Here is a 12,115-nt window from a genome sequence, read left to right as displayed (position 1 = left end):
AAAACAACATTTTTACAGAAAAAGCCATGTTCTTCCGCAGAGCGCTGAATAAAGCTCTGAATAAAGCTAAAAAAGCCCCAAAGAACTTTTCAATATGAATAAACCGCAAACTTCAAAACCAGCAAAACAATATCCCCATGCCTCCAAAGAAGATTGTGACAAATTTGCGAAATTCTTCAATGATAAAATTACGAAGATCAAACTCTCCTTAGACCTCTACACTTCTTCATCCACTGGAAACCCTCCCCTCAGAATGGAGAGAAGTAACTCGACTTCGCATTTGCCGAACTGCCAAGGAACGGCCACCCAAACTCAGTCCTCTAGATCCAATTTAGATCCAGGATCACCATCGACTCAACTCACTGGACCTGGAGGACATTCAACTCACTCACAAAGGTGGACATCTCAAAGATGATTGCAAATCCCAAACCCGCCGCTAACCTAGCAGATCCTCTTCGGCCTCCCCTGCTGAGAGCCTCAACTGGGCCCTAGCACCTCTCTGGAGTAAAATAATAAATAGCTCCCTGAGCAGTGGGGGGATGCCTAACTGCCTGAAACTAGTTCTAGTCACTCCTTTGCTAAAGAAACCAGGTGCTGACCTAGATGACCTCAACAATATTTCAGGCCCGTCTCCAACATTCCCTTCCTTGCTAAAATACTTGAGAAATGCTTTCTCGCCCAACTCAACCAACCCATGTACTCCAACAACCATCTCTACCCACTACAATCAGATTTTAGAAAAGGTTGTAGCACAGAAACAGCCCTATTGAACATAGCAGATGAAATACACAAGTCGCTGGACACTGACAAATGCAACCTACTCATCCTCCTAGACCTATCAGCGGCTTTTGACCTGGTCGCCTGCAAGATCTTCTAGAATCCCTCCAAAAGTGGATCAGAGTGAATGGCCTGGTCTTGAAATGGTTCACCGCATATCTTCATAAGTGGTCCCAACAAATAAAAACTAAGAACTCCACCTCAAACTCATCCACCATAGCCAGGGGTGACATCTAAGGCTCAGTCCTCTCACCTACACTCTTCAACATATACATGGAACCCCTCACCACTATACTTAAACAAGCAAACACCTCTATGCAGATGATATCCAGCTTTACCTAGAAATATCCTCACTGGAATACTTACAACAACTAATCACTACTCTCATAAAGTCCAAAACTGGCTGTCACACAACCACCTGAAATTAAACCAAGATGAGATGGAAATCCTGCTTATAGCCAAAAATAATCAATCTACCCAGATCCAAGAGTGGATAAACACCATTGACACTCTGAATTGCAAATTGACACTATCTGAATCTGTAAAATCTCTAGGAATCACTCTAGACCGAAGTCTGAGCATAAAACAACACATAAATAACACATCTCAGAGTGCATTATACAACCTAAAACTCCTATGCAAAATCAAACCTTTCCTCCCCACCCCCTCCCCCGAACAACCTAAAAACTCCCACACAAGCGATGATACTGTCTAGATTGGACTTGGGGAAGACCACCCTCACTGGCACTGCAAAGTCACACCGAGTCCCCCTGAGAGCCATACTAAATGCTGCAGCAAGTATGGTCTACGGAGTAACAAGACCATCACATCTACACGTCCCTGAAAAATCTTAAGTGTCTCTCGATCCAAGGATACTGCTCCTTCAAAATGGCTTGCCTCACTCATAAAGTCCTACATACCGGGAAACCAGCCTACCTTGCATCCAAACTCTTAAAGGTAGGCCAAACAAGAAATCTAAGAAGCACCAAAACTCTTCTTCTCATCCCACCAAAAATCACAAACAAAAATCCCTTGCAAGCTCCTTTTTGGGCAAAGCCCCCAAAATCTGGAACTCCCTCCCAGTCCATATCAGGAGGCGCCCTTCCTTCCTTCCTTGATGAGCTTCAAAAGACCAAAGATTTTCTCCTCGATCGATACCTCAACCCTCCGGACTCTAATCACATAGCTCACAAATCAACTCTTTTCCCCATATTCTCTATTGTACTGTGACCCGACCCGCAACAAGTCTAATTTTCATAACTTATGCCTCTTTTACACTGCTTTGATTATGTGTTGCCAGTGCTATATAGAACTCTTGAAACACAAAAAATCCCACTGCATGTCCTTTTTCCAATGTGTTGGTACATAAATGTAGCCTTTTAAAACTGCATTTTTATATTCTGTAAACTGATTCCAAAGTTAAATGATATATTCCTATTTGTTGTTTACCTGTCTGTATCTTATAAATAAGACTAATAACCTGTGTTTTAAATATATTGCTATGCTTATATTTTATGTCTTGTGGCGCCACTTAGTTATCTTTTTAGTTATCTTCGACCCTAATCTATCTGCAACAGACTAGCTGTCTTGGATTCAAACATGTGTCCATCGGAATACTCACAGAGCTCTATAGAGGTGCATTTACCCACAGAGTTATTGTACTCGTGTTTACTTTTTATTTACTTTCAAAACTTCAACTTCATTTGCATATGATTATAAATAAGAACAAGCATTGGCAAAGCCAGTAAGTCTCTCCTTAGTGACCTATTGCTTTGCCTGTATATTTTAGCAATGCTGTACAGCATGGCTTGAGAAGAATAAACATTTTTAAAATGTCTATGATGCAGCAGCCTGCATAATTTTTTTAAGGTTTGCTCAACGCATGTGCATGCCTACAAAATGATGATTAGTCTAAGTTGGATCGGTAAATAAAAAAAAAGAAACACAAAAAAGTGTGTATATATAGTGAATGGAAGGAATGTAAATGTAAATGTATAGGAATTTATATAGCGCAAATCACCGAGCAGTTTCTAAGCGCTTGCTTAGGGAACCCGTCCTGGTATTCCCCTGTGAGATAACCCCGGCAGGGTATCCGCAAGGTGAAAGCCAGGCATCCCGCCGCGAGGGGCCGTTGTGGAGATTAAGCAAGCTATTGCCCAGAGTCGCAGAGTGTGAACCCGTGAATTGAGTGGGCACCGGAGCGAGAATTGTCGAGTCCATGGACATTTTAGGACTCAAGACCCCGCCGAGCCGGGAATTGAACCCTGGTCCCGGGCTGACCTCTGCTTCCAGGTCTGCCTCCTCTAACCAGTGAGCCACACTTCTCCACAGGAAGCCGTACAGGAGGTGGAAGCAACACAAGGGACATGGGTGGGAGAAGTGACACAAGAAGCAACATGGGGGAGTGTGATTTGGGAGCGGAGAAAAACAATTGGGCAAGAGAGAGAGTGACGTTGAGTGTGGGTAGGGGGGAAGCAAACAGACACAGAGAGAGACATAGCAATGTGGACCTGGTGGGAGATGCATATGGGGAAAAAGCAGTGTGGGGAGAAAAACACCTGTGGCTGGAGCACATCACGGAGTCAAGTGGTGGAGAAGCACATGGGCGAGAGAGAGCAACACAGAACCGCGGATGAGGCAAGAGTTGCATTTGGGGGAGCCAGATGGAAACATATCGTTGCGAATGGGGGCTGTTTACGCCACTAAAATTGTTTGCTTTTGAAAACCCCGTTTTTGAACCTTTGCCTTGGGCGAGTCTCACTACCTGAGTCTCACTCAATGTAATTTCACTATAATTGAACAGAGTATGTGTACCCCCAGTGTCCACTTTTGTAAGACAAGATCACTGTAGCACAGGTGGGGTAAGGGACACTGAGATGGTTACACATGAGCCTGTTTGTACATACGTGTGCGCACATGTGCAGGCTGCATATGTGAGACTACTGTTGTATGTAGCCCAGTAATTGCGCACATGTATGTTGACGGAGAAGAATTCTCTGCAAGGATAGGTGCTGACGTGGGGTAGTTCTTATAATATTAGGGGGCATTCATAGATAGGTCTGTGGAGTTTACTATAACATCTGTAGTTCTTTCACTGTGATTACATATAGGTGAATTCTGTCTTAAAGTGAGGTTTTGCTCTACTTAGGCCTCCACGCTCATCCGATGTGTCAAACTGGGGTAAAACATGCATACCGAATTTGATTTTGCAGACTCCAATAACATACATGTACATCTAATGGGTCATCAAGAAATGTCATATTTCTCTGGCTAAGCTCATAATCAGATTCCAGGCCTTTGTCCCACCTGCTGGCCCAAGTTAATTACTCTGCTCCCGATGAGAATGAACTATGTCTCCCCAAACAAAGGGATCAGTTATCAGTGATTGATTCAGTTCCTGAGAAGAAAGGAATCATGAAGCAAATCTGCATTTAATTAGCTGTGACACTGCACCTGGACTCGGACCAGCCCAGACCAACTAGCTGAACAAAGTAGGAAGCCCAGACATCTGGACCCAACGCAGGACGGGCTCCCTTTTGACATTTTGGTGTAAAGATATATTTGGCAGTGGTGTCGGCTAAGGTTGGAGCTGAGAGTCACAGAAGAGCTCTTTACAGAGAAAACTTGAAGGCGCCATTTTTCATTGTCCAAGAATGTTATGGAGGAGTTGAATGAGGTGGTAAACGGATCCTAGGATTGGCCACGGGTGCCTGGCATCTAGAGCTTTCCATCCACATAAATCTCTGTACTAGAGAGAGACCGAGAATAACACCTTGGACCTGGGAGGTGTCAACTGCAAAATCATGAAAAATTGGAAGGAGAAGCCACCTGATGCCCTGTCTGCAGCTGACAACCAGGACTAGATGGGTCTCTGAAGGGCCAGTGGTGCAGGCCCTCTTATGCCGCCTGAAGAGCAGTTGGGGAAAGATCTGAGTTGGGTTGCTTGTGTTCCGGTTCTAAGAGAACCTAACGTGGCATTTTAGGCTGGACTCTACTTATTTGAGAAGGGTCAAGGCTGATTTGCATATAGCTGGGTCTAATCTGAATAGGGCAAAAGAACAATGGTTTGGAATGGTAACCCAAGAGATAGCCAATGGTTACACAAATTACAAGCATTCCTCCCATCACCTCTTTTGTGTTCTATGTCATCTATACGTCTAATCTTGCAACTATAGGAGTGTTGATCTGAATAGGATCCACTATCCTGTCGTGGCAAGCTTATGGTTACTAAAGAAAGGCATTTTTACTAGGCTACTAAACCTTCAATGTGAATTAAAGTCTAATACTTTTCATAAAAAATGTTCATGCTGCATTGACATTGTGTGGCATTATACTGTTAACCGTGTCCCACCTTAAAAGCGTAAGCCTTGGCTATTCGTTGCTACCTGCAGAGATTCAACACCTAAAAAAGAAGGTTATTCGAACTCACCGAATATACAAATCTTTTGTTCTCAAAGTTCGAGGGACCACAGGTAATACTTGCTACAAAAATTGCCCAGTTTCCATTGAGTTGTGAAGGTTAAAAATCTGGCCTGATAGTGATGCATTTTTGGCTCCTGTGCAAAGAAATGCTGAACATTTGTCATTGGGGGAAAGGCTTACATTTCAAGGGCAGTTGTGCATTTGGTGTCAACATGTATTTTTTTTTTGTCAGGTTACTTGCAATTGGAGACATTTCAGCAGATACAGGCGGATCTATTGAATTCATGACCGAGTGTACGTCCATTGATGCACCATTTTGCATGTATGATGCTCACCAGCACATCGTTCATGACAGGTTGGAAAGCTTGATTATTCATGTAACTTCTGTAAATTGAACAATCTTCTAAAGGTAGAAACCTTATCTCAAACAATTTGGAAATTGTATTTGGTGTGCGGGGATATCTTCAAGTGATCATTTTGCTATGTTTGTTTTTAGTGTGGAAGGCTGTGGGATTCTTATGTGTTCAATTGATAACTTGCCAGCACAGCTTCCGCTCGAGGCAACAGAATACTTTGGAGATTTGCTTTTCCCCTACATTAAAGAGATGGTAAGCATAGCTCAAGTGTACATAAAATGTGATGTGCATCCAACAAAAATATAAATCTTGCAAGAAACCCAGGTGCAATATCTATGTGATGTAAAGTGGCAGTGCATTGTTACGATTAAACTGTGTTGTATGTTTTGTTTTTTAACATGAATGTTCAGATGTACATGTAGCAGGCCAGTGAAGCGTGACTGTAGAAATTATGAAGAGACAGATAGGTTATCGCAACAAGATGAAAGGAAGGAGGTCTTTTCATTTTGCTGGTGAACATATTGTTAAAGTGAGATTTTATGTATCACAATGTTCCAAAAAGCGTAATTATTCCTTACTTTGTCTTTAAGAATATCCAATTTGGCACACTGTACACTATTGCAACGAGCAGTGCCATATGAATTTTAACCATATTGTTGTGATTTGGGCATTAAGGGAGTAACTTGCGCAACAAGCTTCACATGGCCAAGCACCCCACCTCCATAGAATATTTACTCTGATTAGTATACCTCAACAGATTTTAAAAAATACTTTAAAGATGAGGGGCCTGATTCACAAAGGGACTCCATACTCGTCTCCACAATTGGGGCGGAATCTCCGCCATGGATATTCTCATGGTGAATATTCCGTCTTGAGAACAGAGATTCCCTCATGGCTGCAGGACCGAGTGCGGATGCCCTTTGTGAATCACGCAAAGTATTTTTGTGCCTGCTCTCTTTAAAAAAAACTTGTTTCAGATTACAACCCTTCTTGTAATCAACTCCTGAAGCTTAATCAAGAGAAAACTGAAGTTCTACTCATCTCCAACAGAGACGAAAACCCCCATATTGAAGAATGGCTCAAAGCCGTTGATGCCCTCAATGGCACCCTCAAGCCAAAGGACTCGGTAAAGTCCCTAGGTATCACCCTAGACCCCAAACTAGACATGAAAAAACACATTGCGGGTTCCGCCAAAAGCGCGTTCCTCAATCTGAAACTTCTCTACAAAATAAAACCCTTCCTTCCTCCGAAAGACCTTCAACAGGCCATTCAAGCACTGGTGCTCTCCAGAATTGACTATGGAATCGCAGTCCTGACCGGATCAGCTAAATCGCACCTAGGCCCCTTGAAAACCACCCTCAATGCCGCAGCTAGAATGGTCACAGGAACCAAGAAATTCGATCACATTTCTCCCGCTCTCAAGGAACTGAAATGGCTCCCTATTGAACAACGAGCCAACTTCCGAACAGCATGTCTTACGCACAAAGCCCTTCACACAGGCAAACCAGAATACCTGGCCGCGAAACTCAAAAGGGCCGGCCAGTCCAGGAATCTCAGAAGCTCCAACACGCTCCTTCTCATTCCATTGAAATCTCGGAAACGCAAAACTACAAGTAAATCCTTTGCAGGAAATGCACCCAAGATCTGGAACGCCATCCCCCCCACATTAGAACGACCTCCTATTTCCCGAAATTCAAGACTTTACTCAAAGCCCTCTTCCTTGAGTGCACCTGAACTGAAGGGGACGATCATAGCACCCCCCTGTGGACCTAATGATCTGTATGGTAATGTTATTTGCAATGCTCATAAGTTGTCCAGATGTGGATTCTGCCTTAGGCACATTGTTGTACCTGATATGAAGCGCTCTGATACCCTTGGGTCCAGCTAGCGCTATACAAAACTTATAATAAATAAATATAAATAAGTCTGTGCAGCCAGAAGAGGAACTTTACTTCAAGTATATATTAATCATGGAAAGTTTGGACGTTACTACATCAGAGCTTCCTCACTTTCTAGCGGAATGGCAGGAGGTCCACAACTGGACACCAGACTGTGAGGCCTGCCGATTATTCACTCTGTTGTAGTAGCTAGGTCAGAAAGAAGGAGCTTTGTTAGTTGTTTCCAGCCTGGAGCTAGCCACATACAGCGTTTGACCCATGGAAACTGTGAATCTCAAATACAGTTGTTCTGTGTGATATCTGTAAACTGGAGTGGAAATAAGTAGTTCACATGGGTCAGCTAACATAGGCATAGCCTGTTTCCAATATCACACCCATGATTGTCGAATAATATGTGTTGCCGCTTTATTAGGTCTCGATATAGACAGGTTCAGCTGTTTGCTAGTGCTCATGCCATTAAGGTGCACTACACAGTTAGAATTTCAATGGTCAACCTCCCACCAACCAATGCTCATTTAGGTGTTCATGTTTTAGATTAGCCGACCTTGCAGCCATTGAGACTCATAACTTCCAGTAATGACATTTATGAAGTTACCTGATTCGGCCATTTTGTTTGTAGATCAGTTTGAATCAGCTTGAATGAGTGGAACTGCTTGGAAAACCGTTATTTCCGGCTTCCCACAAAGCCTCCTTCACCCCAGACGTCCATGAAACTGTTGTGCGTGGTGCAGCTAGTGAGGTAGGGGCACTAGCGAAGCCTCCAGAGATGGAAGGTGACTGTATCAATGTGTTTGGCACTCTTCCCAAAAGCAGGGTCTGTGGTGTGTCACCTGGGCTGGACTTTCGTCACTCTAGCCAAAAGCACAGCAAAGGGGTGCACCTCCAGCCACTGCCATGGCAGCACAATTCAGACCTCCATTAAACTGTTTTGTGCACCATATGCAGTAAAACCAGATATAGCCTGCATACTGAGAGTGAATGCAGCAGTGTTGCATGCCAAGGATTTCAGTCACACCTGGTAATTATGTTAGGCAGTTAAGATGCAACTACCTGTCCTCCAAAATGGAACCAGCCATGTGTCCCAGGAAGCCACCTTCATACCTTACCTGATGGAGGGCCAGTTTTATGGTAACAGCCTTGCGAGAGATGGACACGTTTTAGTGAGTTCTTGTGTGCCACACCCCCGCAGTAGAGTGCAGGTAGGTATACTGAAGGCTTTTATTATACAGAACAATGGGTAGCTGTCACAAGTAAATTGGCAATAGCAAACTTTATAAAGCATACAGTGAAGAATATTTATATGCATTTCTTCCTACCTAGCCTACAGCTAATTAGCAGGAGCTCAATATTCTTCTATAATGAGACCTACAGTCCAAAACCTTCATACCTGAATGTCAAGGCAGTGCCCAGCCAAGGCTTATAGAGCCCATGATTTGTAGCAGACTAGAGTGAGTACCAATGCTCTAACAGATCCTTTAACCCATGATGAATCTCCCTCTCTGCTGAAGGCAATGCGCAAAGGCTTATTTTTGTCAGTTTGCCTAAGAAGGCATCAAAGGTTGACTGACACGAAGAGGTCATTAAGACAACAAAGGGAAGGCATAAATTACTCTTTAAGGAGTAGAAATACCCCGTTAGACGAGCAAGAGCAAGAGTTAGAACACCATCCTGAGATAGCAAAGTTGGCAGTAATATCTCCCCCGATAGTCCCAAACAGTACAAGAAAGAAAAAGAAACGGAATACAACTGGAAAACTGCAATACCCTGCATCTAGAGCAAGTTAGGCTAAACTAAAACACTTGGCTTGACAAAACAAAAGATAGCGCCCTCTCTGAAGTGCAAGAAAATCAGAAAGAGGAGAAATATCAAGCTAAGACTCAGACCGATAAACAGAAATAAACATACAACGAAGAGACACCGGGTAAAATGTCAAAGCTAAGTACTAGTAACAGGTACAATTCCTTAGAAACATCAGACCAACAAGAGATACAAACAGACGCCTCTAATTCCGCTAACATAGAAAAACCTGAGGATGGCACAATATCACAAAGGAGCCAGGTCTGTCTGGAAAAGATGATGACTACTATGATGGAGGAGATAAGATCCAATTTCGAGAAGTCAGAAAGAAACCAGACTAGAATCCAGGAAGTAAGCCAGGAGATGGACCAAAAAAAACTAGTCTTATGGAGAGAGTAACGTCAGTGGAGTTGGAGTTAGCGGCATTAAACAAGAAAGTGGAAGAAAACAAAAAAGAAATAGATCAACTCAAGGCCACAGACAAAGTGGTATATGATAGATTGAAAGCAATGGAAAAGCAAGCAAGAAGGAACAATTTAAGAATATTAAATGTACCTGAAGGCCTAGAAGGCAAAGATATTAAAGCATTCACAATCAAATTACTAGGTGACGTAATACCATGGTCAAAGTCCACTGACCTTGCAGAGGATATTCAGAGAGTCCATCGGGACCCATTTGGTAGGAATAAGACCAGGGAGAACCCCAGGAAGATCCTCGTAAACGTTAAGACTTATACACTTAAAGAACAAATCTTGAGCGAGGGCCTGAAAGCAGGCTCATTCTCCCAAAATGACTGGTCTTGTAGAATCAGATCGGATATATCCAATACAACGCAAGATAGACCATGGCAGCTAGGCCAGTACATGCAGCAACTAAAGTCATTAGGAGCAACAGTTCAAATGCGTTTTCCAGCAGCACTAAGAAGAATGTGTCAAAATAAAATGCACAATATCAGAAACCCAAAGGGGGTAGAAAACTTTATAGAGCAAATTAAATCACAAAAGTAGGATCTACGTGGCATATTATGGAAAGCATGTCAAAAAAAGAGTGAGGAGCTCCAAGAGGGGCCAGGAAATGCCCCAAGAAGAGTTAGGGGAGTCTTTTCTACGAAAAACAAATGAAAAAAATAAAAAAGTGCACAAGGTGGAAAGCAAAATGGGAAAAATAAAAAAAAACAATATGTCCAAAGGAAGCAATACAAGGTATAAGGAATCCAGAAAAATTTAACAAAAGATGCAATAAATACCCGAGGAGATTACAAAGTAGAGAAGGGGAAAAAAGGGAGATTAAATGTCAGTTAAAATATTGTCATGGAATGTCAATGGCCTCAGATTGAAGAAAAGAAGGGCTAAGATACTGGAGTACCTGAAATAGTGGACTGTGATATAATGATATTGCAAGAAACACATCTGTTAAAAAAAGAATGGGGAAAGTTTCTTAAAAATTGAAAATGGATAGCTAGCTGGGTATGCACAAACCAAAATTGTACTGTGAAAGGAGTCACGGTCTTAATAAAGAAATCAATAGGAGCCTAGATTGAAGAGTCAGAAGTAGATAAGAAGGGTAGATGGGTAGTGGTGAAATTAAAAATACGAAACAATTTATATACAGTGGTTGGATATTATAGGCCTAACCAGGACGACCCAGAACCTCTTCAAAAACTTTTCTCCAAGCTTCTAACTGCATAAGCTCCGCTAATAATGGGAGGGGCTTTTAATATAATCTTGCACTTAAGAAAAGATAGATTCCCACCCAAACATGGTCTGAACTTACCGAAAATGAGGGAGTGGGTGAACCATTGTATTAAGGATCTCGGTATTATGGATATCTGAAGGGAGAAAGGCAATAATTCTAAAAAATACACATTGCACAACAAAAGGTTGGGCCACGCATCAAGGATAGACTACTTCTTAATAGATAAGGGCATATCAAAAGCAGCACAAAAAGTTGAACATATACCAGCACACCTATCGGCTAAGCAGTTATGTTATGTTATGTTAAACTAAGTTTATATAGCGCACGGCTACTCTAAAAGAGTGTCCCGGCGCTTTCCACAGGCAGCTCAGTGCCAAATAACACAACAATGAAATCAAATACAGAAAGCAAATAAAACAGAACCCACCCGAAAGGAACTACAGATTAAAAAGCCACGTCTTCAGGTTCTTCCTAAACTGGAGCAGATTGGGGGTACTGCGTAGTGCCAGTGGCAGAGTGTTCCACAACTGGGGAGCCTTGCAGCTGAAAGAACGGCCCCCTGTGCGGGCCTTCCTCACACGCGGAACCACGGCAGTGAAAAGAGATTCTGACCGTAGCGAGCGGGTTGGGCGATAGAAGGCCAACCTGCGCCTTAGGTACCAAAGCAGTGATCTTGCATCTTAATTTTAGTAGTGCAGTACCCACACGCAGATGGACGGTAGACAGGGAAGTGTTCCTAGATGGAAGCTGCTTAGAAAAACTGGCAAAGGAAACTAAAGATTTCTTTCAAATTAACAAAGAAGAGACCTCGAGGCAAATTGCATGGGATGCATATAAAGCCTACATTAGAGGTAAAATAATAAGCCTTGCGGCCTACAAAAATAAGACCAGAAGAAATAAGATCCAAGAATCAGAGGAAGGAATAGCAGATTCGGAGTTTGAACTTAATAGAACTTTGAACCTCGAAGCAAAAACTAGACTAGAGGAAGAGTAAAGAATAAATGGGATGCGAGCAACATATCACACTATGAGCACGGAGAGGGGTGCTGGAAGCTATTAGCGTGGAAGCTCAAAACTGAGACAACACGTAACAGAATAGGGAAGATCCAGGTTGGAAATCAACAATACACTACTGAAGAAGAAGGCATCAGAAAATAATTTGTAGCTTTC

The 12,115-nt window shown here is 42.6% G+C and overlaps 1 protein-coding gene across 1 annotated transcript in view; it reads left to right on the top strand.

Annotated features, from left to right (window-relative positions):
* The window catches only part of AASS (aminoadipate-semialdehyde synthase), a 579,454-nt gene that overhangs the window by 276,899 nt on the left and 290,440 nt on the right, over positions 1–12,115 (top strand). Inside the window, exons 10-11 of the mRNA XM_078680774.1 lie at positions 5,432–5,554; positions 5,696–5,807. Coding sequence (XP_078536900.1) covers positions 5,432–5,554; positions 5,696–5,807 — 235 coding nt within the window. The remainder of the gene's footprint in view (positions 1–5,431; positions 5,555–5,695; positions 5,808–12,115) is intronic.

This window comes from Lissotriton helveticus, chromosome 1_1 (genome assembly GCF_964261635.1).
Source record: "Lissotriton helveticus chromosome 1_1, aLisHel1.1, whole genome shotgun sequence".
NCBI classification, from domain to species: domain Eukaryota; kingdom Metazoa; phylum Chordata; class Amphibia; order Caudata; family Salamandridae; genus Lissotriton; species Lissotriton helveticus.
Note: the sequence above shows the minus strand (reverse complement) of the source record. Positions and strands in the feature narration are given on the sequence as shown.